This window comes from Lolium perenne, chromosome 1 (assembly GCF_019359855.2).
Source record: "Lolium perenne isolate Kyuss_39 chromosome 1, Kyuss_2.0, whole genome shotgun sequence".
Classification (NCBI taxonomy): domain Eukaryota; kingdom Viridiplantae; phylum Streptophyta; class Magnoliopsida; order Poales; family Poaceae; genus Lolium; species Lolium perenne.
The window spans coordinates 148263594-148289286 of NC_067244.2; the positions used below are offsets into that span (position 1 = coordinate 148263594).

At 45.2% G+C, this 25693-nt stretch overlaps 1 protein-coding gene and 1 long non-coding RNA gene across 4 annotated transcripts; both read right to left on the bottom strand.

Annotated features, from left to right (window-relative positions):
• Positions 1-3062: 3062 nt before the first annotated feature.
• LOC127307278 (uncharacterized) lies at positions 3063-8537 on the bottom strand. Of its 3 annotated transcripts, XR_011743310.1 has the most exons (5): positions 7914-8537; positions 6726-7833; positions 4651-5108; positions 4421-4550; positions 3063-3984 (listed from the first exon to the last, which is right to left on the bottom strand). It is a non-coding gene; the product is annotated as an uncharacterized lncRNA (long non-coding RNA). The 3 variants fall into 3 exon arrangements; XR_007855373.2 differs by lacking the exon at positions 6726-7833 and having other exon boundaries at positions 4651-5097; positions 7914-8528; XR_011743309.1 differs by lacking the exons at positions 6726-7833; positions 7914-8537 and having other exon boundaries at positions 4651-6635.
• Positions 8538-24039: 15502 nt separating this feature from the next.
• On the bottom strand, positions 24040-25425 carry LOC127307285 (protein CURVATURE THYLAKOID 1B, chloroplastic). The gene is made up of 6 exons (XM_051338017.1): positions 25118-25425; positions 24916-25022; positions 24746-24832; positions 24574-24636; positions 24383-24420; positions 24040-24276 (listed from the first exon to the last, which is right to left on the bottom strand). Exons 1-6 carry the CDS (start codon positions 25281-25283, stop codon positions 24222-24224), a joined length of 516 nt encoding a protein of 171 aa, XP_051193977.1. The 5' UTR covers positions 25284-25425; the 3' UTR covers positions 24040-24221.
• Positions 25426-25693: the final 268 nt, after the last annotated feature.

Sequence of the window (25693 nt, forward strand, 5' to 3'; positions counted from 1 at the left end):
AAGGGCCTAAGAGGCCATAACATAAGGCGACGTCCCAGAGCATAAGTCTCAGGCTGCCGCCTGAGGAACTCCGAACTACTCGTCGACGTCAAGGTAGAAGCCACCATCATTTGGAAGGATTTCCTCTGAAACAAAGCATGCAAAGCTGAGTACAGGGACTCAGCAAGAATTAGTACAACCTGTTAGCAAAGCGGGTATGCGAGGCTTTATGTGGAGCTTATTTTGCGGAAAGCCAGTTTTCCTTTGTAAACAGGAGGGAGCAGAAGCTTGTCTATTCAGACCATTTTCAAAAGGGATAAGAGAGCGATATCAACTCTAGCTCTAAGATCATCATGTTGAATCCACCGAATCTTCATCATCACCTGAACCTGTTACCTAGGATCACCCCCTCGACACCCTAAGAAGGGATCCTTATCACACATTGACAGCAAGTTTTACGATTAGGTTCAAGTTGTCTATGATCATCACGTCCTTTCCCAAGTCGTCCTTAACCGTGGACACGGCTTTTCGAAAAGATTTACCCTACAGGGGTGTACAACTTTACCCACACGCGCCGACCGACTCTTAGTGCCACTAGTATAACACACTTCCTTGGTGTGCTGGCAGAGGGTGGTCGACCAAAACCTTTCCCTTACTTCGCCTATTCCATGAGTCAAACTAACTGGGGAGCTCCGTCATCGTAGGTAGCCACTCTCCGAGGCGGTCCCGGTCATTATGCGCAGGGGATCCAGTTCAATGCCTCCAGCATCCTTCACCCTAGCCACGCCCTGTATGATGCACTTTGAAAACCTTTTCCACCTTTCCCCCATGCGTATGGCAAATGGAACTCGCAAACTAATTGACTCATGGGTAAGCTAGGTAAGTTCGGGCCAAGGGGTTCCCATGGGCCCCGTGTGGCTGTACGCTCAGTCTTGGTTCCAGAGGCAAGAACTCAGGTCCTAGTATCGGCGAGAACGAGTCAAATCACCACATCCCCATGTGGCGGCCCATCCAAGCCTTTAGCATGTTTATTAACATCATCACTGATCTTACCACGTCATCCTGTCAAACTAGGTTCATTCGTAGCTCTGATTCATCAACCGGATGGATCAGACTTCAACAGCTAAGCATGGCTAAGCATAACACATATACGGCTCTAGCGATGCGAACAAGCTCAGACCTAGATTTGCTGGGAGCGGTGGATCAGTAACTCTGGGCTACAAGGATGGAATTATGCACACATAGGATATCTACAACTGCCGATAAAACATATTTGAAGCGGATGCAATATGTAAGAACCAGAAGTAAAGCATTTCGAAACCATATATGAACCAGGTTAGGGCTTGCCTTGTCCCTCGTTGTTCTGGTGCTGCTCTTCGGTGGCGTTGATCTCAGGCTCGCGTTCGGTCCCTATCGAGAAGAACCAAAATACCGGAAAGGAAGAGCACAATCAATACAGGGTACAATGCAATGCACATACAATATGATGACATGTCATATTAAAGGGGTTTGGGTAACCCTAGGTGCATCGATGGAAAATAAAGGGGTTCGGCTTCGAACCCCGACATATGAGAGGGGTCAAATTAGGGTTTCTACTAAGGCTCATATTTAATTGGTTCAAAGATGTATGAAACATGAATAAACAATTAGGAAATGTTTTTCTGATCATTTTGATATATAATTTTATATTTTTATGATTTAAAATGAATTACTTATGAATTTCCAAAATTTAATTCATTTTAAATCAATTTCAGAAAATTATATAAATAATAATAAAGTTGGACCCACATGTCATAATTTTATTCTTTTCTAAAATATTTATGAAATTAATAAAATCCTGACAAGGGACCCCACATGTCATATTATTTTGTATTTAAATAAATACAGAAATATAATACAGAAAATACAAAAATATGGAAAAATTGAATAATGATGTCACGCTGACGTCATGCTGACGTCAGCGGCGCCATGGCTCACAGGGAGCTCGGGTGAGGTTGGAATCGGCCGATTCGGGCCGAAATCGCAGGCGCGCGGGTGGGGGAAACACTCCTAGCGACGCGGGCGACCTACTGGTGGCGGCGCCGCTGCGATTTGGTCGCCGGAGCACGGCCGACGGCCATGTCCGAGCGGCGGCGGGGCAGGTGGTGCGGCGCGGTGATGCTCGCGAGGGAGAGGGAGCAAGGCGAGGGGAGAGGGAGGTGCAGCGGCTCACCCTCGACGCGATGGAGAGGTCGGCGGCGGCCGGGGAGCCTCGCCGGCGCCGGAATCGACGGTGGCCGGCCCGCAGATGCTCGGCTAGGGTTTGCTCTCGGGGGCGCGAGAGAGCGCGGGGAAGGGGAGAAGTGGCGCTAGGGCTTCCGGGGCGCGGCGGTGGAGGTATTTATAGCCGCCGGGGGCGGCGGCGGGGATCTTGGCGCGCCGGCGACCATCGGGTGCCGCGCTGCTGCCAGGCAGCTGCTTTGAGCCGCGGGGATGATGACCATTTTGCAGAAAGCCCCCTGCAAAACGGTTGGGCTTAGGTGGGTTGAGTTGCTGGGCCAACTGGGCCGTTTTGGGCTGCGGCCAGAGAGAGGGAAGGGGAAAGGAGATGGGCTGCGCCCAAGGGAGAGAAGAGAGGAGGGTTTCTCTCCTTTATTTTTCTTTTTCTGGTTTTTATTTCTCTTTTCAAAATCTAATTTCAAATCTGTTTTGAATTTTTGTTTGAACTCAAACTTTGCACAGATCAGTATACACACATGTCTTATTGAAATAACAACAAGACCATGTTGCCTGATATTAAAAACTTGCAAGATTTGAAGGAGGAAGAAACACAGAGGGATATGCATAATTGAAAATTGAGATGCAAATTTTGCTCACATTCAAACTACATGCATGCAATGCTCATGAACACTCATTTATTTAGATAAACAAGGTTGGGATGTTACACTGCATGATTAGTTTATCTGCTATTTATGTAGTCGTGATTTATCAAGTATTAGTTCGGATTAGTTCATATGATAATTTGTCTATATATTTAACACTTCCATCCCCTTAAATGAATGACCCTACCTGTTCATACACATATAGACATGACACGAGTACACTATTAGCATGAACTCAATGAACTCTTTGATTGCCTCTAGAACATATTTCTTACAATATAATCCCTCCGTCCCTTTTTAATTAACTTGGGGGAGGAAAACGTTTCACAGATGTCATTTTACAGTCTAGTCCTGCATATTTCAAAACATAACAAAAAAGAACTCCCAGATCTGATCGGTCAGTCCCAGATCCATTCGCCGTCCAGACGGAATCGATCGATCGATCGTCAGCTGGAGCGGCAGCTCCACCACCCGATCGTCAGCTGCTGGAGCGGCAGCTCCACCAGGCACCTCTGCCTGTAATCTGGAGCTGGAACGATCGATTCGATCGTCAGCTGGAATCGATCGATCGTCAGCCTCCGGAGCAACGCCATGCTCTCCACCCTGCTGGAGCGGCAGCTCCACCACGCGCCTGTGCCTGGTTGTCCTCCCCCAGCTCCTGCTCGACAGCTGCTGGGGCGGCAGCTCCACCAGGCACCTCCACCTGGTTCTCCTCGCCCACCTCCTGCTCGACAGCTGCTGGAGCGGCAGCTCCACCACGCGCCTCCGCCTGGTTCTCCTCAGACACCTCCTGCTAGACAGCTGCTGGAGCGGCAACACCGCCACCCGCCTCCGCCTGCTTCTCCTCGGCCCCCTCCTGCTCGACAGCCTCCTCCACCTGCTTCTTCTCGGGCCCGTCCTGCTCGACAGCTGCCGGAGCGACAGCTCCGCCACCCGCCTCCGCCTCCTCCTCGTCGACACCCTCCTGGAGAACCGCTTGCTTCAGATTGGCTCCGCCGCCCGCCTCCCCTTATTCAAGCTCGCCAGCCTCCAGCGCCACGTCCTTCATCCGACAGCTCGTCTTCATCTGGCAGCGGCAGCTCGTCTTCATCCGGCAGCGGCAGCTCATCTTCATCCGGCAGCGGCAGCTCATCAAGGTTATATTCTGATCATTGCAAGTGCCACGGTTACCAATTCAAATCTTGTAAAGGAATTTTGTACTGCTACAAAACATATTGCTCACCGTAGTGTAAAGTATAGAAATCTGGTTCAGTCATTAAAATTTAGCCTAACACAATTAATTTTCAGTTAAGTTTCATAAAATTTAGCTTAACACAATTTATCTACAGTGTTCAAGACACAACAAACAGTAGATTCTTCAACCCTTGCTGCAACAAAGAAATCTATGCATCCAAATTTAAATCCAGGCAATGCTAGTATTGATCAAGCACAACAACAAAAAGAGCATTACCATTTACGTCAAAAAAGATTAGTAATAAAAAGTGGAAACGAAAGAATGAGCAATAGTCTATAGCATGCCCAAATGGTGCCCAGGGGGGAGTTGAATTAGCCGGGTGACAGGGAATTAGCTGAATGACTACCTGAAAGTTCTTGAGATCCCCAACTGAACTCCGGATAAGATGATTGTCTGACATGTCAAGTGTCTTTAGCATCCCCAGCCTGCCTATGGTGGCAGGAATAGTGCCAGAAATCGCGTTGTTCTGCAATAGCCTGTCCAAGAACAAGAAATGTGAACACTTGCAGTTTCTCATTTGTCTAGAAACTTGTAATTTTTGGCATATTTCCAATTTTAAACGGGACAGGCGCTTACACAGATTGCAGTCTTGTGAGGTTGCCGATGCCAGGCGACAGTTTACCGGAGAGGCGTTGGCTGGGCAAACCACTGCGAATACACGAGAAGATTAGTCCCCACCGCAAAAGCTCACCGGAGATGGGCGTGAGGAACCAGGAGATGGCACATTGTACTCCTGAATTGCGGCGATGGAGTATTAACCAAGTACCGATAAGCCTTCACAGCAATAGAGCAAATTTACTTTCATGGAGTATAACAATTTCAACACAAGAAACTAAGACTAAGAATTGAGTAACTCAAATATTGCAAGCAAGCATAAGCATAAACATCATCAGATTTGCACAAGCATCATCATCAGTACTTATCTGTTCTTCTTGTCATGCAGTTCCATCATTGTTGAAGTGGAAGTACTCGAAGAAGATAACGGCCATGTAGTCAATGATGCAGGAGGTGTTGGGCAGCCATCTGGAAAAGACCTATCAGACCAAGCAAGATTTGGAGCTTTCTTTGCAATGCAATTTATACAGACCAGAGATGGAAAGGTGGATAAAAAAGACAAGGAGCTTGTTGCTGGTCTATTAAAGACAAGTCTAAGTACAGTTGAAAAAATCTGGAAAGAAGCACGACAACAAATTGCAGCAGGGCAAGAAGTAGATGTTTCATCGAAGAAAAAGGCAGAGTTGGACGTAAGAGAAAAGATCTAGAGCTCTCCAGGGTAACCTCAATCCCATTGAATAGAAGAAAAACAGTCAGAGCTCTAGCAAGGGAACTCAATGTTATTCGAACAACCTTGCACAGAAGGTTAGAATGGGGTGAACTAAATCGCTGCTCAAACACTTTGAAGCCAGCTCTAAAGCCAGCTAACAGAATTGAAAGACTGAAGTTCTGTATGTTTATGCTCCAAGAGTGCACAATGACAGATATGAGTGTTTTCTTCAAGGAAATGGACAATTTTGTCCATATCGACGAAAAATGGTTTGACTTGACACAGAAAAACAATGTGTACTATCTAGTCCCTGGAGAGCCTACCCCATATCGGACAGTGCATAATAAGAACAGTATAGGGAAGGTTATGTTTTTAACTACTGTGGCTAAGCCAAGGTTTGCCATTGTTGATGGAATAAAGGTTTGCACTTTTGATGGAAAAATAGGCACATGGCCATTTGTCACTGAAACAGCAGCTGTTAGAAGAAGCGAAAACAGGGAAAAGGGTACTCTTGAACTCAAATCAATGAAAGTTAACAGAGATGTAATGAGAGATTTCATGTGCAATAAAGTAATCCCTGCTATACTAGACAAGTGGCCAGATGAGGACGCAGGAAGAACTATCTATATACAACAAGACAATGCCACCCCACACATCAAGGCTAACGACCCTATTTTCCTACAAGTTGTTGCACAAACTGACCTGAACATTGTGTTACTGCAACAACCACCTAATAGTCCTGATATGAACATTCTAGATCTATGCTTCTTTCGGTCTATTCAATCTCTCACCGACTGCAGAGCACCTAAAAATATTAGAGAACTGATTGAAGCAGTGGAGGAAGAATTTGAGAACTATGAGGTGGATAAGCTATCTAAAAGCTTTCTAACATTGCAAACATGCTTGAGAGAGACTATGAAGAAGCAAGGAGGGAATTGCTATGACATCCAACACATGGGTAAAGATAAAAGGATAAAGGAAGGAAGACTCCCTATCTTTCTTACTTGCAAGGTTGATCTAGTTGCAGATACATTAAAAATTATAGAAGAAGCACAAGCTATTGAGAATAGCACAAGCAGCAAAGAAGCAAAAGCACAGCAGCTTAAGCAGTTGATAGAAGAGGCAGAAGCAAGAGCAAAACAAAAAGCAGAAGCAGCACAAGAAGCATCTTGAGTAGTTTTAAGTTATGCAATACTCCGTAGTTTTAAGTTATGTGGAACCTGCTGTATATATGCAACAGTCAAATACTCCGTAGTTTTAAGTTATGTGGAGTACATCATGTGCTGTACTAGTGGAAGGACTAGTACAACATCAGTCTCAAAATATTCATATTAGGAGTACTCTGTAAAAAATATTCATAGTAGGAGTGCAAGCAAGATATGTTCACCATGAAGGGATTGTGAGGTGCTGAACCATATGGCAGTTGTTGAATGTTAAGAATATAATGTGGTGTGAAGCAACCAACAGAAATTATGAGGGTACGGAAGTATTTTGTCCGTACATCCTTTTAACACCAAAATATTGCTTTATAAGAGGTGGTTGCCAGTAATGAACTTGCAATGACTCGTCAGAAGCAAAAATCACAGAGTGTGAGGAGAACAAATCACAAAGTACCACCACAAACATCGAGCATGATCCGCAATGGGTGCTGTTGTGAGGAAAGTGGTGTGGTAGTATTGCAGTAGTACCACTACAAACCATCAGTTCCATGATCAACAAACAGGCGGAACAGCCAAGCAGCTGCCATTCGATCGATACGTCCTCCGTTTTGGATCTTCTCACCCCGAGTTTGTTTTAAGTTATGCAATACTCCGTTGTTTTAAGTTATTTATGGATCATCTACAACAATTCATCTACGGCCATTATTTATGCTACTGTGTGGATCATCTAGAACAATTCACGGTGGTATTGCTAAGCTCATGTTGAAACTTAACACACAGACGCTATTTAACTAACTTGCTAGCTGAAAGTTTCAGTCGAATCTGTTAAAAATGAGGACGAAAAACACTGAACAGGTGAATTTCTTTGTTTCATACTCGTACTATAAATGTCAAACCGTTTGAGCACCGTAAGAATCATCAATAGACAACAAACTTGTAAAGTGTGACATTTGCTCATCTTGGGCATGAACTAAAACTGAAGAAGCTCAGCTTGGAATGTAAAAAATCCTTTTAGACAGTGTAATTGGGGCATAACTCATGAGGACCCTTAACGAAGGACTATGATAATGAAATCTCACACCAATTAATTAAGCCAGCACTAGCATGTCCATTCTATGATAATGAACTCATACTGTAGGCTACATTTAGAATTTCAGATACAGTATGGGATGATTTGCTTTTTCTTCAAAAACAGAAGTATCATGCCTCATTAAATTCATTGCGGTTGATGTTCTCTCCGTACTAGCATACCATTATCCTACTGACCAAGAATGAACCCTTACTGCATTCAGCCACCACCATCTACGAGTACACAGCACCACCACCAACAACATTCTGCAGTACAAGTGCGCAACGAAATAAGGGGAGGCACAGGGAGCAACAAGCGGAAGGGAGCAGCAAGCGGAAGGGAGTACCTGACCCCTGCGTCCCCGATGATCCCGATGGCCATGCCGGCGGCGGCGGCCATGGCGGACGGGCTGGACCGGTGGCGCGAATTCTTCCGGGGCGCGGGCGCCGGCATCTGCGAGGTGGTCGAGAAGGCCATCCTCGTCGCCGCCACCGACAAGCCGCAGCACCACCGTCTCGCAGCCGCCCGCCACGCCCGCAGCCGTCGCCGAGGACAAGGGCAGCGTGCGGCGCGTGCCCGAGACGCTCGACAGCAAGGTCCACAGCAGCAGCGGCAACCTCGCCGCGCCGCTCCCCCTGGTCGCTGCTGACTCCAACCAAGGGGGATTCGAGGCAGCCGCCACCTGATCTCGCATCATCGCCACCGGATTCGTGAAAAATGTCGAAAAAAATCAATCTTTCTCACGGATCCAGAGTTGGTGTGGAGTTGGAGATGTTCTGGTTATGGCGGAGAGGAGGAGAAGGGGACGGGGATGGCGAGCGGAGGCGACGCGTGGTGTTAAGGCGCGTCAGAGAGGAGTAGGAGGAGAAGGGGACGGGTAGGGGAGCGGCGGCGACGGGACACCGGCGACGGGAAAGGAGTCGCCACTGCGAGAGGATGGGGACTGCGGACGTGGACGCGAGGAGTGGAGACGTGGTTGTTGACTCGGGTCAGCGGCGGGGACGGGCGGGTTGATTGTAGAAAGCGATAGGGGGTTTTGCGCAAAATTACTGGCGAGTTAATTAAAAAGGGACGGATGGAGTAGTTCTTTACTTCTTTTTGCAAATTTGATTATCTTATTCTTATTACATTGTAAAATGATCCCTAAAGTGATCTATGAAAAGGATCTCGTGCAGCTTACTGAGAGCAAATGACTCGTCAAGTTATAGCCGAGTCATTCATTATGTACTACTATTAGCATACATTAGTTGCTTGTTCTCGAAGCATGGATGGTGAAGCCAACTTTGAAACCGAATTCATATCTCTACAAGATGCATCAATGGTTCTGAACCACCATGGCAAATATTTTGTTATCCCATTTAACAAATAAAAAATAAACGTGCTGCCTTTTGGGCTAAACTGTTATGGTGTCGCGTGGTCCATCACAAAAAGATGTTTCTATACGTTTCGTAAAAAATGTTATTGTACATAAAAAGATTCCGTAGCCCATATATGTGTCCTATGATTATCGATGTAGTATCCTTGGTTACTTTTAGCAGTACTCAATACACACAATTCTGCTCTTCAATTGATTAGCCAACTAAATTTCTTGTTTTATTCTCGCCAATCTCGTTGACTGTTGAGTAATGGGTGTGGAATGGGATGAATATTTCATCTAAGGAAATCTTTCATGAGTGTAGCCAGCTGCTAGCTATAAGCTAAGTGTCATATCATCTATAATTTAGAGCCAATAAATACAACAGTGAGCTGTAAAAATGTGGTGTTTTTTATCAATGTATGATCCACCTTTCACTCTCACAAAGTGCATAGGAGCACGTGCTAGAGATTACTCTTGCATAAGAGCAAGTACAATAACGTATAGTCAGCTAGCTATAACAGAAAAAATATTATATTTTTGCTTAGTTGGAGGAGCGAGAATAGGAGAGAGAAAGTAAGTGGGCTCTTATGCAAAAGCCAGCTCTAGCACGTGCTCCTATGCATTTTGTGAAAGTGAAAGGTGGGCCATATTTTGATAATGTAGTATATTACTAGAGTCCACTATTGTATGAGATGTCTATAAGTTGACTATAGATGATATGACAAACTACTATATCCATCTGCTGGCTATATTGCTGTTCTTGCTCTAAGAGTCCACTCTTCTTGTTGGGAGTGGTGTTTTGGAACATGGGAGCATATGCTCCCTCTAATTTGAAATTCAACTCACACACATTTTGAATTTCAAAAAAATTGAAACGAAAAATTCGCACGTACATCTTCACGTGCTACGCGCTTACAAAGTTGTTTCATAAAAAATAGACTTGTCATGTGACGTGCGTAAAAAAGACAAAACTCAGTGCCAAAAATAATGTTTTTTACAAGATAATTTTTCTCTTTTTTACATTGACCACAAAAAATATTAATTTTTCATGAAACTTGAGGAATGTACATATATTATGGAGATGTACATGTAGAATTTTTTTTCAAAATTTTTCGACAAGTCGAAATATAATTTTTTGGTATAGGGAGCATACGCACCCGGGAGCCGAATTGAATTCCCGCTCTTCTTCTCTCTTCTCCAACTAAGTAATAATATACTATTTTAATTCTTATAGTCAGCTGATTAAAATTTATTGTATTTGCTCTTAGACCAATATTACATGATGAATTTATTTACAATAGATGAAATAGTCCTTCCTTTCTAGACCCGCCAGTCAACAACCCACGATTTTGGGGTGAACAACAAAACAAAAGTTTGGTTCGCTAATCAATTATATAGCTGTATTGAATGCAATTACAAGTAACCAAGCATACTACATCAATAATTGCAGGACATGTAGGAGCTACATTATCTTATTATTGTTGAAATATTGGGCCCACTTTTAGTGGACCAAATTAGATTTCAGTTTTTCCTATAAATCTCAAAGCCCACATAGTGGCAGCCTTGTGAGTTTGAGCCCAAGTTGGTGGCAGCTCACTAGGGAGTGGCAAGAGGTGGGAAGTTTAGTCCCACATGGAAAGTTGGGAGGAAGTTAGACCACCTTATAAGGTGGGTTGTTCCACCACTAGTAAGTGAGTGAGAATAGGAGTGCTACACGCGCGCTCCTCCTCCTCCTCGCTCGCTCGTCTCGACTCGACACGACACGACACGACACGTCACGTCACGACGCGCGCCGCCCTCGTGGTGAGTGGATTGAGCCTCGAGCCGAGCCTTTCCTTACTTTTTGCAGCTCAGGAAAACGAACAGACTCCTAGACGGACGCGTCGCCGTTAGTCGGTTCGGGTCGCTCCCGGATCGTGGGCTATCTGTAACCGACTCGAAACGTTCGTGCGACGTGGGCGTGGCCCACGTTGCCTAGGGTTTCCCGAGCCTATATAATCTCCTGCCCGGCTACCGCAGAAACACATCCAATACACGAGTTAGGGTTTCCACCTCTCTCTGCTTGCGCCGCCATCGTAGCCTACTCCATCCCGCGAGCCGACGTGCATCGGCGAACGGGAGAGCAGGTCTCCGGAACCGCTCGTCCTTGCGATCCTGTACGGGAGAGGGCGAATTAGGTTTTTGGGAAGCGCTCTGCGCGACTGCTCAAGCTCTTCATCACGGGTCGCCTTCCGTTCAAGTCGGGCGGTGCTGCCTACCGTCGTCTTCAACGCCGTCTACTTCGACCCGTACTCCCCGTCGTCAACAACGTTGTCATCAACAACGTTACTGCTGCGACATCATCTGCTACACCTCCACCGCCACCTCCACCAGATCGGTACGTGCGACATATCTCGATCTGTTTAGCGATGGATGCTTTACCGTTTGCGTTGCTGCTACTCATGTTGATTAATGCATCTAGTATGTTTGAGTTTCACATGTTAGTAGTTGCTGCCATCATGTTTTATGTTCTGGAATTAATCATGGAAATTGTGCCTAATTATCCAACAATCCAAAAACCTAATTGTAGGCAATTTCCTGAGTTAACAATGGCTGGTTTTGCTGATGCACTGAGGCCGGATAAGTTTACCGGTGTGCACTTTAAGAGGTGGCAGGTTAAGGCCACGCTCTGGCTTACTCATCTGAAAGTGTTCGAAGTTAGTGATGGTTTACCTGAAGGAACTATATCTGACCAAGATCCGAACAAGTTCAAGGAAAACAATACTCTCTTCGTCGGATGCGTTCTGAGTATTCTTGCTGATCGTCTATGTGATGTGTACATGCACATAACAGATGGTAAAGAGCTCTGGGATGCACTGAATGCTAAATTCGGTGCAACCGATGCAGCGATGAAGCTTGTACATCATGGAGAGCTTCCATGACATCAGGATGGTAAACAACCGTTCTGTAGTCGAACAAGCTCATGAGATACAGTGCATTGCGAAAGATCTCGAACTCCTTAAGTGTGCCTTACCTGACAAGTTTGTGGCTGGATGCATCATTGTTAAGTTGCCCCCTTCATGGAGGAACTTTGCCACAACCCTCAAACACAAGAGACAGGAGATATCAGTTGAAAATCTGATAGCGTCTCTTGATGTTGAGGAGAAAGCTCGGGCTAAGGATAATACTGAGAAAGGAGAGGGTCAGTCTAACGCCAACATGGTGCAGAAGAAACCCTACAGCAAGAACAAAGGGAATAACAAGCCCTCCTTCAATAAGCCTATGAAGACTACAACCTTCAAGAAGAAGAAGATGATAAACAAAGCAGATTTGAGCTGCTTTACCTGTGGAGAGGCTGGCCACTTTTCTAAGGACTGTCCAGAGAGGGCAGACCGCAAGAAAAAGGGGAGGCAAGTCAACACTGTGACCGCTAGCAATGCTGATGGGTACGGTAATCTCTTTACTGTTCTTTCGGTATTTCAATCTCCATGTTGGTGGATTGATACAGGTGCTAATGTTCATGTGTGTGCTGACATATCCATGTTCACTTCTTACCAGGTCGCCCGGGATTCTTCCGTCTTGATGGGGAATGGGTCACATGCTTCTGTTCGTGGTGTTGGCACGGTAGATCTGAAGTTCACTTCGGGGAAGATCGTGCAGCTGAGGAACGTGCAGCATGTCCGTACTATGAACAAGAATCTCGTTAGCGGCTCCCTTCTATGCAGAGATGGGTTTAAGGTTGTTTTAGAGTCGAATAAAGTAGTTGTTTCCAAGTTTGGACAATTTATTGGTAAAGGCTATGAGTGCGGAGGCTTGTTCCGCTTTTCGCTTTCTGATTTCAGTAATAAGTCTGTGAACCATATTTGTGGCAATGTTAGTGATGATACCAGTGTTTGGCATTCTCGTTTATGTCACATTAATTTTGGTTTAATGTCTCGGCTATCCAGTTTAAGTTTAATTCCGAATTTCACCATTGCCAAAGGTTCTAAGTGCCATAGTTGTGTGCAATCAAAGCAACCTCGGAAGCCTCACAAGGCGGCCGAGGAGAGAAATCTGGCACCTCTAGAACTCATACATTCTGATATATGCGAGATGAATGGTGTGTTGACAAAAGGTGGAAAGAGATATTTCATGACATTGATTGATGATGCGACTAGATTCTGCTATGTTTATTTGTTGCGAACTAAATATGAAGCTTTAGACTACTTTAAAATTTATAAAGCCGAAGTTGAAAATCAACTAGAGAGAAAGATCAAGCGTCTTAGGTCGGATCGTGGTGGCGAATATTTTCCTAAAATCTTTGATGAATTCTGTGAGGAACATGGCATTATTCATGAGAGGACGCCTCCCTATTCACCCCAATCAAACGGGGTTGCCGAGAGGAAAAACCGCACGCTGACTGACTTGGTGAATTCCATGTTAGCCACTGCTGGTTTATCAAAGGCATGGTGGGGGAGGCTTTGCTGACTTCATGTCATGTCCTGAATAGAGTTCCTAACAAGAATAAAGATAAAACCCCTTACGAGGAGTGGGCTGGGAGAAAACCACCACTTTCGTATTTGCGCACATGGGGATGTTTGGCGAAAGTCAATATTCCAATTACTAAGAAGCGCAAACTTGGACCAAAGACAGTGGATTGTATCTTTCTAGGTTATGCTCCGCGGAGTGTAGGATATAGATTTTTAGTAGTTCAATCCGAGGTACCTGATATGCATGTTGATACTATTATGGAATCTCGTGATGCAACATTTTTTGAGAATATGTTTCCTATGAAAGATATGCATAGCATTGCTAGAATTTCTACTGAGATAATTCTGAGTCCAAGACATCTAATGAGTATTTTGAACAATCACATGAGAATGTTACTGAGAAGGATGACAATGAAGCTCCTAAACGGAGCAAGAGACGAAGGATTGAAAAATCCTTTGGTGATGATTTCATTGTGTACCTTGTGGACGATACTCCCACGTCCATTGCAGAGGCATATGCATCTCCAGATGCAGATGACTGGAAAGAAGCTGTCCATAATGAGATGGACTCGATTCTTTCTAATGGAACTTGGGAGTTGTCAGAACGACCCCATGGATGCAAGCCGCAGGCTGCAAATGGGTGTTCAAGAAGAAGCTAAGACCTGATGGTACTATTGAAAAGTACAAGGCACGGCTTGTAGCGAAAGGCTACACACAGAGAGAAGGCGAAGATTACTTCGACACCTATTCACCTGTCGCTAGACTTACCACCATTCGAGTACTACTATCCATGGCTGCCTCCTATGGTCTTATCGTTCATCAAATGGATGTAAAGACATCTTTCCTTAATGGAGAGTTGGAAGAGGAAATCTATATGGATCAGCCTGATGGGTTTGTAGTAAAAGGTGAAGAAAGAAAGGTGTGCAAGTTGCTGAAATCTTTATATGGCCTAAAACAAGCACCTAAGCAATGGCATGAGAAGTTTGTGAGAACTTTAACTTCGTAGGCTTTGTTGTCAATGAGGCTGACAAGTGCGTTTACTATCGCCATGGTGGGGGCGAAGGTGTTATACTATGTTTGTATGTGGATGATATTCTGATCTTTGGTACAAACATGAAAGTAATACACGAGGTCAAGTCTTTCTTGTCAAAGAGCTTTGATATGAAAGATCTGGGAGAAGCTGATGTGATTCTGAACATCAAGCTGATTAAGAACGAGAGTGGGATTACTCTAACGCAATCCCATTATGTTGAGAAGATCTTGAGCCGGTTCGGCTATATTGATAGCAAGCCTTCTTCAACACCTTATGATCCCAGTGTGACACTACGCAAGAACCGGAGGATTGCCATAGATCAATTGAGATATTCTCAGATCGTTGGCTCACTCATGTACTTAGCGAGCGCGACTAGACCCGACATCTCTTTTGCTGTTAGCAAGTTGAGTAGGTTCATGTCAAACCCGGGTACTGATCATTGGCATGCACTTGATAGGGTCATGCGCTACCTATGTGGTAAAATGAGTTATGGGATTCACTATTCAGGGCACCCAGCTGTGCTTGAAGGATATAGTGATTCGAATTGGATCTCAGATGTAGCTGATATGTACGCCACAAGTGGGTATGTATTTACCTTTGGAGGTGGCGCAGTGTCATGGAGATCTTGTAAGCAAACCATATTGACGAGGTCAACTATGGAAGCAGAACTTACTGCTTTAGACACAACCACTGTTGAATCAGAATGGTTGCGTGAGCTCTTGATGGACTTGCCTGTGGTTGAAAAACCTGTTCCGGCAATCCTTTTGAATTGTGACAATCAAACTGTAATTGTCAAAGTGAATAATTCTAAGGATAACGCGAAGTCATCAAGACACGTCAAGAGACGTTTGAAGTCTGTCAGGAAATTGCGAAACTCCGGAGTAATAACTGTTACATATATTCAAACAGACAAAAACCTGGCAGATCCCTTTACAAAGGGACTATCACGTAATGTGATAGAAAGTGCATCGAGGGAGATGGGTTTGAGACCCGTTGATGCTACGCCATAGTGGTAACCCAACCTTTGTGATCGGAGATCCCGTGAATTAGGACCTGGGAAGAACAAACTAGTGGTTTAATTGAGGAGAGTATTATGTAACCCTCTCTATGTGAAGATGCACAACTCTCAGTTGCTATAAGGCAGGTTGGCAACAAGCCTTAATGTGTTTATGTTGGCTATTTTAGCAAAGATGCTGTCCTACAGAGCATTCTTGAAATAACACACCTATATGAGTCCGATTGTTAAACGTCGCAATCTATGAGATTTGGGTGATCTCTAGTAAACTCATGAAGAGACCATGAAGTATGACGCATATGCTTCACCCGCGGGGTAGGCTACTGGCAGCCATGTACTGGTCATGACTTTGAGTGAAACCCTGTTCACGCAAAACTTGCAATTCAAGGCTTAGTCCATTGTTCAAGTGTGAGTGGATGTAGCTTAAGGTTCTAGGCGGAAGTTCAACTTAACAGTCTCCGCTGAAACACTGGTATATAAACAAGCAGCGAGTATTGGTAAATCTCTAAATGGGGATTTGAGATCTGGTGGGGGATTGTTGAAATATTGGGCCCACTTTTAGTGGCCCAAATTAGATTTCAGTTTTTCCTATAAATCTCAAATCCCACATAGTGGCAGCCTTGTGAGTTTGAGCCCAAGTTGGTGGCAGCTCACTAGGGAGTGGCAAGAGGTGGGAAGTTTAGTCCCACATGGAAAGTTGGGAGGAAGTTAGACCACCTTATAAGGTGGGTTGTTCCACCACTAGTAAGTGAGTGAGAATAGGAGTGCTACACGCGCGCTCCTCCTCCTCCTCGCTCGCTCGTCTCGGCTCGACTCGACTCGACACGTCACGACGCGCGCCGCGCTCGTGGTGAGTGGATTGAGCCTCGAGCCGAGACTTTCCTTACTTTTTGCAGCTGTCGCAGTTAGTCGGTTCGGGTCGCTCCTGGATCGTGGGCTATCTGTAACCGACTCGAAAGAACGAGAGAGCAGGTCTTCGGAACCGCTCGTCCTTGCGATCCTGTACGGGAGAGGGCGAATTAGGTTTTTGGGAAGCGCTCTGCGCAACTGCTCAAGCTCTTCATCACGGGTCGCCTTCCGTCCAAGTCGGGCGGTGCTGCCTACCGTCGTCTTCAACGCCGTCTACTTCAACCCGTCGTCCCCGTCGTCAATAACGTTGTCATCAACAACGTTACTGCTGCGACATCATCTGCTACACCTCCACCGCCACCTCCACCAGATCGGTACGTGCGACATATCTCGATCTGTTTAGCGATGGATGCTTTACCGTTTGCGCTGCTGCTACTCATGTTGATTAATGCATCTAGTATGTTTGAGTTTCACATGTTAGTAGTTGCTGCCATCATGTTTTATGTTCTGGAATTAATCATGGAAATTGTGCCTAATTATCCAACAATTATTAGGTAGAAATGAACAATATGTAGTTTGTCAAAGCATAGAGCAACATGTTCTTGGGATGTGCCACACGAACACCATGACAGTTTAGCCCAAAAGGTAGCACGTTGGTTTTGACTGGTAAAAAGGGGGAAAGAAGAGATTTGACACGATGGTTAAAACAGGACCATTGATGCATCTTTTAGAGATGGATTTGGTTCCAAAATTGTCTTCAGTGTCCATTCCTTACAGAAAACTAATTAAGGTAGGTATGCTAATAGTAGTAGATAATTAGTGCCTCAACTATAACTTTATCAGAGCAACTCCAACACAACCGAAAAGCGAGCCGGACACACTATTTTTCCGACGAGAATACGGATTCGGACCTAAAGAGGCCTAGAACGGAGCTCGGACTCGCGTCATAGCCCATAAAATGAGTTCGGGGGCCCGAGAAACGTATTTATACAGGGCACGGAGGCGAGTTGGGTTCCAAAACCCTACTCTCCCACCACGGCGAAAAGTCTCGACCTCCTGCGAGCAATTTCTTCACCGTCTTCGGCTTATTCGCTCCGCCGCCACCACCCCTCCCTTCACAATGGCATGCGCACGACGGGCTGGTAGGGGAGGGGGCCGAATCGGTGGCGGAGGATCGCCGCCGTGTCCGCCGAGTGTGCGGTCGGAAGCGGACCGCGCGAGGCGGGCGTGCTCCGATGGAGCTTGGAAGCAGGCGGCCCGCAGGTGCCCGCGCAGGCTCGCGCGCCGACTGGCGCGGGATGGGGAAGCCGACGCGCCACCCGCCGGCTCATGCAGCCCGCGACGATGAGGAAGACGGGCCGACTCTCACCTGCGGGAGCACGGCGGAGGCGGCGGTTCGAGGTGGCCACTGTCGTCCTCGCATAGGCGTCGCCGGCGTCAAAAACCCTCCTCCTCCGCCGCGCGTAGTGCCCCGGTGACAATCCCGGGGCCAATTTTGGATCAAATTAGCGCGCAGGAGTAGCTTTAGTTAGTAATTTGATTCGTATTTTTAAATTATGTTCGAATGTAGCTCGATCGGAGCAAAATTTCGTTTCATTTCGCATGGTTCGTTGGAGCAAAATTTTCCGTGTTTTTGATTTCCATTTTTCAGTTCACGTTTTAAGTTTCTATTCTGCGCCGTGCCTAAAATCATCGAAACTGAAAAATTCGCGCGACCGAACTCCGTGTTTTCAGTTCATGTTTATACGGGCACTACTAAAGATGCTCTGAGTCACTTCCTTCGAGTAAGCTGCAACATCCTTCACATATCACTCTGTCTAGATCATGCAATAGATTTGGAAGATGGTTGCAACCGGTCATTACTAATCAGAAACGAACCTACAGATCGGAGAAATGAATATGGCTGATATGTTTTTAAATAGTTGTATTTGCTAAGGACAATACATATTGCTCATGGTTTTTTTTGCTCAAGTATCTCTCTTGATGAGCATTGTTGGAGTATATTATAGGGAGAGACTTGTATAGGATCAGCTCATTAGGTGAGATTATAGGACTAGTTCATAAAAATTATATTTACAAAATTTTAAAAAATCTGTGAAAAACCTTACAACATACCTATAGTGTGTATTTATACTTAAAAAAACAGTTCAAAACTCCGTCTACATTTAGAAACACAAAAAAAAAATCTGTTGTGAACAGTGTCAACCTTGGGTGAATAATATATCACACTATTCACTCCCAAACTTATCTATTTTTATCTCTAAATGTACATCGAATTTGAAGCAGCGAATGTCTGGTGTTGCATATATAACAAAGATGCATGTTGTCACTTTATTAAAAATATATTTAAACATGTTTCCTATATTAAAAAAAATCGATCCCATTGATCCTATCTAAAGTCAGATCCTACCCAAGTTGTCCCCGTATATTGTAAGTGGAAAAACTTGCTTCAAACTGTTATAGAATTTCATAACTTCATTTCCATTTGAGTGAGTGAGCTAGAAACTAACACTAGTAGACAACATACCTTTTGTCCAACAACCTAGGAGCAATAGTCTCGGTTTTAAAACGAGCCGAGACCAGTGAGGGGCATTGGTCTCGGTTCGTTCGGCGCGAGCGACCCCAGCCTCTGGTCCCGGTCCGTTTGGGGCCTTTGGGTTGCGGCAGGCACGGCCTGCCGTGTCAGGCCTCGAAACCCTTTGTTCCCGGTTTGTATTATCAACCGGGACTAAAGGCCTACCCTTTGGTCGCGGTTTGCCTTACCAACCGGGACCAAGTGCCCATCTGCCTACATATACCTTGCCCCTGCCCAAGTATGAGCCATACTTAGCCATTTTTCACTTGTTAGCACAAGAGAGGTGTATGTTTCTTTGCCCTCTTCATATGCACAAGATGTGTTCGATGAAATGCCTAAGAGGTTTTGCCACTTGAGTTCACACAAAACAAGCCACACTTACTCTCTTTTTTCTTCTTCATCGAGGTTAACAACTTTATCCTTCCATCTGTCATTGATAAAATGCATGTGTATATATATACATCGTTTCACTAATCATGATGTTCTGTAATGGTTTTTGATAAGATTAATTATATCATGCAGATGAATCGGCTATGGATGTACATTGACCGACGCTTCGACGAGTTCACTTCGGGCCTGAGTAATTTATTGCCGTGGCTGAGGCAAACAAACATGGTGGCTTTATGTATTGTACACGTGTTAACTGTAAGAATGTCGTAAATTACTCTTCCTCGAGTACCATTCACAGCCACCTGTTGCGGTCCGGTTTTATGCCCCAGTACAATCGTTGGACCAAGAACAGAGAAAGAGGGATTATGATGGAAGACAATGAAGAAGAAGACGATGATTACAGCTATCCCATGTTCTCTGAATACGGTGATACTCCAGAGGGGGGTTGTTCTCCATTAGAAGGCAATGAAGATAATGAAGCAGAAGATCAAGAGGCACCAGATGAGCCCGCTGATGATCTTGGTCGGGCCATTGCTGATGCAAGGAGAGAATGTGAAACTGAAAAGGAAAGGTTGGACTTCGATCAGATGTTAGAGGATCACAACAAATTGTTATACCCAACTTGCGAAGATGGTCATAAAAAGCTAGGTAGCACACTGGAATTGTTGCAATGGAAGGCAGAGAACGGTGTCACTGACTCATGATTTAAAAAGTTGCTGAAAATAATTAAGAAGAAGCTTCCAAGGGGTAACGAATTGTCCGCCAGTACGTACGAAGCGAAGAAGGTTGTCTTCCCTCTAGGATTAGATGTGCAAAAGATACATGCATGCATTAATGACTACATCCTCTACCGCAGTGAGTACGAGAATTTGGATGCATGCACGGTGTTCACTGCGTTGCGGTATAAGATCATACGAGATGACCCGGGTGATGTTGAGCGCGAGCACCCCAGGAAGAGGGTTCCTGCCAAGGTTATGTGGTTTGCTCCTATAATATCACGGCTGAAACGCTTGTTCAGAAATAAAGAGCACGCTAGGTTCTTGTGATGGCACAAATAAGATCGTAAGAAAGACGAGATGTTAAGACACCCTGCTGATGGGTCCCAATGGAGAAAAATCGATAGAGAGTTCCCGTACTTTGCAGAGGATGTAAGGAACTTAAGGTTTGGTCTAAGTACAGATGGCATGAATCCTTTTGGAGTGCAGAGCTGCAGCCATAGCACCTGGTCTGTGACTCTTTGTATCTATAACCTTCCTCCTTGGTTATGCATGAAGCGGAAGTTCATTATGATGCCAGTGCTCATACAAGGTCCGAAGCAACCCGACAACGACATTGATGTGTACTTGAAGCCATTAGTCGAAGAACTTCTACAGCTGTGGTCCATAACAGGTGTACCTGTGTGGGACGAGCACAAGTCGGAGGAATTTGACCTACGAGCGCTGCTTTTCGTAACCATCAATGATTGACCTGCTCTTGGTAACATTTCAGAACAATCATTGTTTAGATGAACTCGAAGGTGAATATTTGGATAAATGTAAGAAGGTCGTGTACCTGGGGCATCGTTGATTTCTTAGGCATACCCATCCCGTAAGAAAGAAAGGCAAGCATTGCAACGGTGAGACGGATCACCGGAAGAAGCCTGCCCACCGTAATGGTGCTGATATATTTGGTATGGTCAAGGATCTAGAATTAATTTTTGGAAAGGGTCCTAGCGGACGGTTGTTCCGAATGACGCTGTCAGACACGCGGCCATGTAGAAGAAGAAATCTATATTTTGGGATCTACCCTATTGGAAAGTCTTGAGGTCCGCTCTTCAATCGATGTGATGCATGTGACGAAGAATCTTTGCGTGAACCTTCTAGGCTTCCTGCGCGTGTACGGGAAGAGAAAAGATACACCAAAAGCACGGGAGGACCAGCAACGTATGAAAGACCCCAAAAACTGCACGAGACATATAAATGACATCATTACTCCAGCTACGCTCTTACCAAAGCAGAGAAGGAAATATTTTTTGAATGCCTAAGCAGTATCAAGGTCCTGTTTGGCTTCTCCAATATAAAAGAAATAATAAATATGGCAGAGAAAAAAATTCCAGAACCTGAAGTCTCATGACTGCCACGTGATAATGACACAGTTGCTTCCGATTGCATTGAGGGGGCTTCTACCGAAAAATGTTTGACTGCCCATTGTGAAGCTATCATGGAGCAGATGTTCAGTACGAAGATTATTATCCAATGGCTGAAGTCGTAAACAAGTATCAATATGGGCATAATCTCGTCAAACCTGGCCAGCTCGCGCGTCTAGGGACTCAGATGCGAAGGTTGCATGAATGGTACCTGCAAGCTTGTCGAAACTGTGATCGCTACCTCACGGTGGCAGTTAGAGATGAGCATTACTTCCGGGGGAAGGAGGAGATAGACATTGAGTTTGAAGAACTATTTCAGTTATTCAAAAGACGCCCTCGACAAATCTGTCATCAGTTGCTACTGCCTGTAAGTGATTCATTTATGTAATTAAGTCTGTAGCTTAGCTCATTCATTTGCACTAACAACTATCCTCACTATATTCTTTTTGTACGCTATATAATATGCAAAATGAAGATGCTCGAATGCAAAAGAGGCGAGCTCTATGACATCGGGTTCATTGATCCAAACACCGTTCATGAAGTTACGGTTCGACAGTACGCCAAGGACACAGAGGACAACATGCTAACGGTTTTACAGAAGCAAGCAAACAAAGATGAAATATTCTTTCCTTACAACTTCAAGTGAGTGTTATAACATACATTCGATTTCGCTTACTCGATGTGAAGTGTATTATAATCCGGCGAGTTATGCTTGTGCAGCTTCCACTTTATTCTCCTAATCATTGAGCTTAACAAGGAGTAATACTTGTCATGGACTCGAAACGTAAAGAAATGGGGAATGGGCGAACATGATTGCCCTGCTCCAGAGGTAATTTCAATCAATATCGTATGGAGATCTTCATATGTTCTCATTCGATGATATCATCAACTAATCAATAACTTATTTACTCTTTTTTTCTTTGCCGGACAGGGCTTGGAAACGGTTCATCAATACTGTTCCGGGTAAATGGAAACCGGAGCTTACATTTAAAGATCGTCCTGTAAGTAGTACTATATATATAGCTATGTCCGCGAATCTCTTTGATATTTTGTTTCAATACCATGCTTGATTATTAGTTTGATCGAACTATTTTTTCGTAAAGTGTTTGAAGCAGGAACCCGGGAATAACTTATGTGGATACTACGTCCGTGAGTTCATCGAGATAACCTGTCGCAAGGAACCGGAGGCGGCTATACAAGCTGTTCGTGTACATGAACAATATTTCACAATCTTATTTTATTACCATCAATTGTATTGAGTTCCATTCATATATATTGATCTTTTTTAAAAAAAATTAGATGGAATGCCTGCAGGACTCTCTCCTAACGGAGGATCACATACGAGCAAGTCAAGAGGAACTTGCGGGATTCTTTCTTAGCGAGGCCATAGCCCCAACTGGAGAATACCATTGAGAGTTCGTATATATGTATTAGGGATATGAATAGATACGATACCTTTGGTCCCGGCTTTATATATTGTAAACATGCATTACTTGTAGTGTATTTCACGATGATGTCTATCTATACATGACGATGTTTCTGGTTTCTTGAATGATGTATGCATTGCAGATTTGAATGAATAATATAAAACCCTGAAACTCTGCCGCGGCAGAGAAACGCTGCTCCACCCTAAACCTCTGCCGCGGCAGAGAAACGACCATTTTCTGTGTCGCATCAAAGACCCTCCAGTCGAACTGGGACCAAAGGTCCTCCACCACGAGCCCCCCTGGTCGCACCACATGGCGGGATCTTTGCTCCCGGTGTACATTTGAACCGGGACCAAAGGGTTGACCCTTTATTCCCGACTGGTTGGTCCTGATTGAAAAACCGGGACTGAAGGTCCAAATGGACTGGGACTGTAGGCCCATTTTCTACTAGTGTAATGAAGAGATGGGGCTAGGCATGGTGAAACTAGATGGGGCTTGCATTACAAAACTATTCTGCAGATTATTGCTATATGTATGATGTACCCCACATTTCGTGATGTGCTCATAATTCTTGGAGAAAGATCATGGGCAGAAGGGTGATTGATCATGGTTTAGTTGATGCTCGTCATTCTTGGATACACCAATCCTTTATCTGATTGTTTACAAAGGAGAGAGCAAGATATTGTTATACTTTGAAAATCCTAAATATAAACATCCATGGTCAATGTTTTGTAATCTATTTGTGACATGGAGGTAGCAGCACAACACTCGCAAGGTAGACATAGGGATACATCCCAGCTCTAGTTCCTCCAATTTTTGACTTTAGCAAAATGGCCTGCACCCGTTCAACCAATAATTCTCCTATATACTATACGCATATATATTTCCCCAGTGGATTCAGCTGTCAATAGCTTAACCCCGCCTTTCCAGTTGTTGCACTACAAACGGCAAACAGGACATTAAGCTGTCTGATTACAGATTGCACATATTATATTAAAGTTTATAAAGTCTGCAGACTAAGCACTGGTCAAATTTATAAATATCGACTGTCGAGTTTAGACTGTTGAGGCAATTTCCAAGTTACGCATTACTCGAATATGTTTGACCCCCTTGTATGTCTTTATGATTGTCCAATTTAGTGAAATTGAACCGTTATTGGTACTTGGTGCTATTGATTTGATGCACCATACACATACAAATAGCTTTCATGGGAAGGTCAAAATTGCCCTGAGCATTTTGAGAAACATGGTGGCTAAACAGATCCAAAAGTTTTGTATTGTCAATATGTCCAAACTTATTATTCAGGTATACAACCGATTATATTAGATCTATGCTGGAATATAGTATATAGTTCAGAAATACAGTAACTGTCTCCGTCTGAGTACTTTGTGCTTCTCTCAATTGGGACTCGCATGTTCAAGTACTTTGTCGTCGTCTAGCCGCTGATTATATCCTCGTAGATGTTCCTGACCTTAGCAAAGAACGCTTTCCTGTAAAATTCATTAATTGGAGTTGCTTTAGCACATGGAAACGGAGTCCTTATTTAGTAGTGCTAGAACATTCTGCAGGTTTGGTAAAATGGCCCTGTTCTATTACCTGTCTGGCTTGAATATCAGGTTCTTGTACGCAAACCACTGCATCAGAGATTCAGAACAGCAGATCAGATGTTGAAACTCGGAAGAAAATTGGCAGCAAGGAACTTGTACAGCTTGACCAGTTTTGTAAACGATAAACGTAATAATGCTACTGAAGTTTTGTTCAGGAATCAGGAGTGGATGTTATCTTACCCCGCTGTAGCCAATGCCAACGACCTCCATGAGACCTGGAACCACGGGGAGCCTGTCGATTGCCTGCAAGGTTAACACCATGCATTATTATCAACTTCAGTTACTTCCATCGCCCAGCGATTTTTCAGTTACTTGTTTCAACAGCTTGTTGAGAGGTGAGAGCCATCCGTACCGATACTACTCCGCCGGCGCTCCACATGCCGAGTGTTGCGGCGACGGCGAGCGTGGTCACCGCGTACTTGTCCTCAACCCTATCCCACTGAACGCGTTGTCACTTGTCAGTCACTCGCGCCACAAGAAATGCAACTGGATGTGCGGAGATAGGCTAGGCCACGTACGTACCTCTTGTTTCAATGCGCTGATGAACTCGGTGAGCTCGGCGTTGTCGGCCAGCGGCGCCGCCGGCTCCCCGGCGGCCATTGCCCCCACGTTCCTCGCCAGCCTCTTGCCTGAAAGAACACGCGCGCTTAGTATCACGTTCGTGCTGTCTCGTCGATGGAATGCAGTACCATGCATGCCGTTGTGCGGGTTCGGAGGCACTCACAGAAGGAGGCGACACGGGGCTGGCCGTGGGACGCGAGGCCGGGCAGGGACGGCCATGAAGGCAGGGCGGGGAGCCCGAGCCCGACGGAGCGCGTGGCCTTTCCAACGTCGCTCACGGCTGGCGAGGCGACGGCGCCCGTGGCAGGGGTGGCGACGGTCGGGGCCATGGACACCGATCGATGGCTTCCGAGGTCAGTGTACCTCTCTGCACCACTTGCGCGCTAAGCGTTCGTCCGCGGTCGGTGGGGCGGCGTGGTGGTGCAGCTGCGGGAGGTTAGGGAGCGGCGGGGTTTGGGCGCGCAAAGATAAAGTGGGGATGCGCAGGATGGGCGCCACACGTTTACACGCTGGGAAGAACGATAAGATGGGGTTTGGGTGGGCTCTGTATGGCCTGGATCTTCCCGTGTGCGGCATCTGGGATTTCTGGTGTTTATCGCGCGAAGAAGATCGATCAGGGAGTGTATGACACTAGGACTAGGAGTACTGAATACTGATGGCCACGTATGTACCGCAGTCTCTGCCGCCTGTGTTAGACATGTCCACCTGCACTATAGGAAATGTAAAGCCGCATTTGGTA

Bases quoted from the DNA above. Each gene is read 5' to 3' on its own strand.
- LOC127307285 (XM_051338017.1), bottom strand. From the start codon at position 25,283: ATGGCCCCGACCGTCGCCACCCCTGCCACGGGCGCCGTCGCCTCGCCA. The intron at 25,023-25,117 runs GTGAGTGCCTCC...GTGTTCTTTCAG, and splicing joins GCCCCGTGTCGCCTCCTTCT to GCAAGAGGCTGGCGAGGAAC. The intron at 24,277-24,382 runs GTAATAGAACAG...TGAATTTTACAG, and splicing joins CTGATATTCAAGCCAGACAG to GAAAGCGTTCTTTGCTAAGG.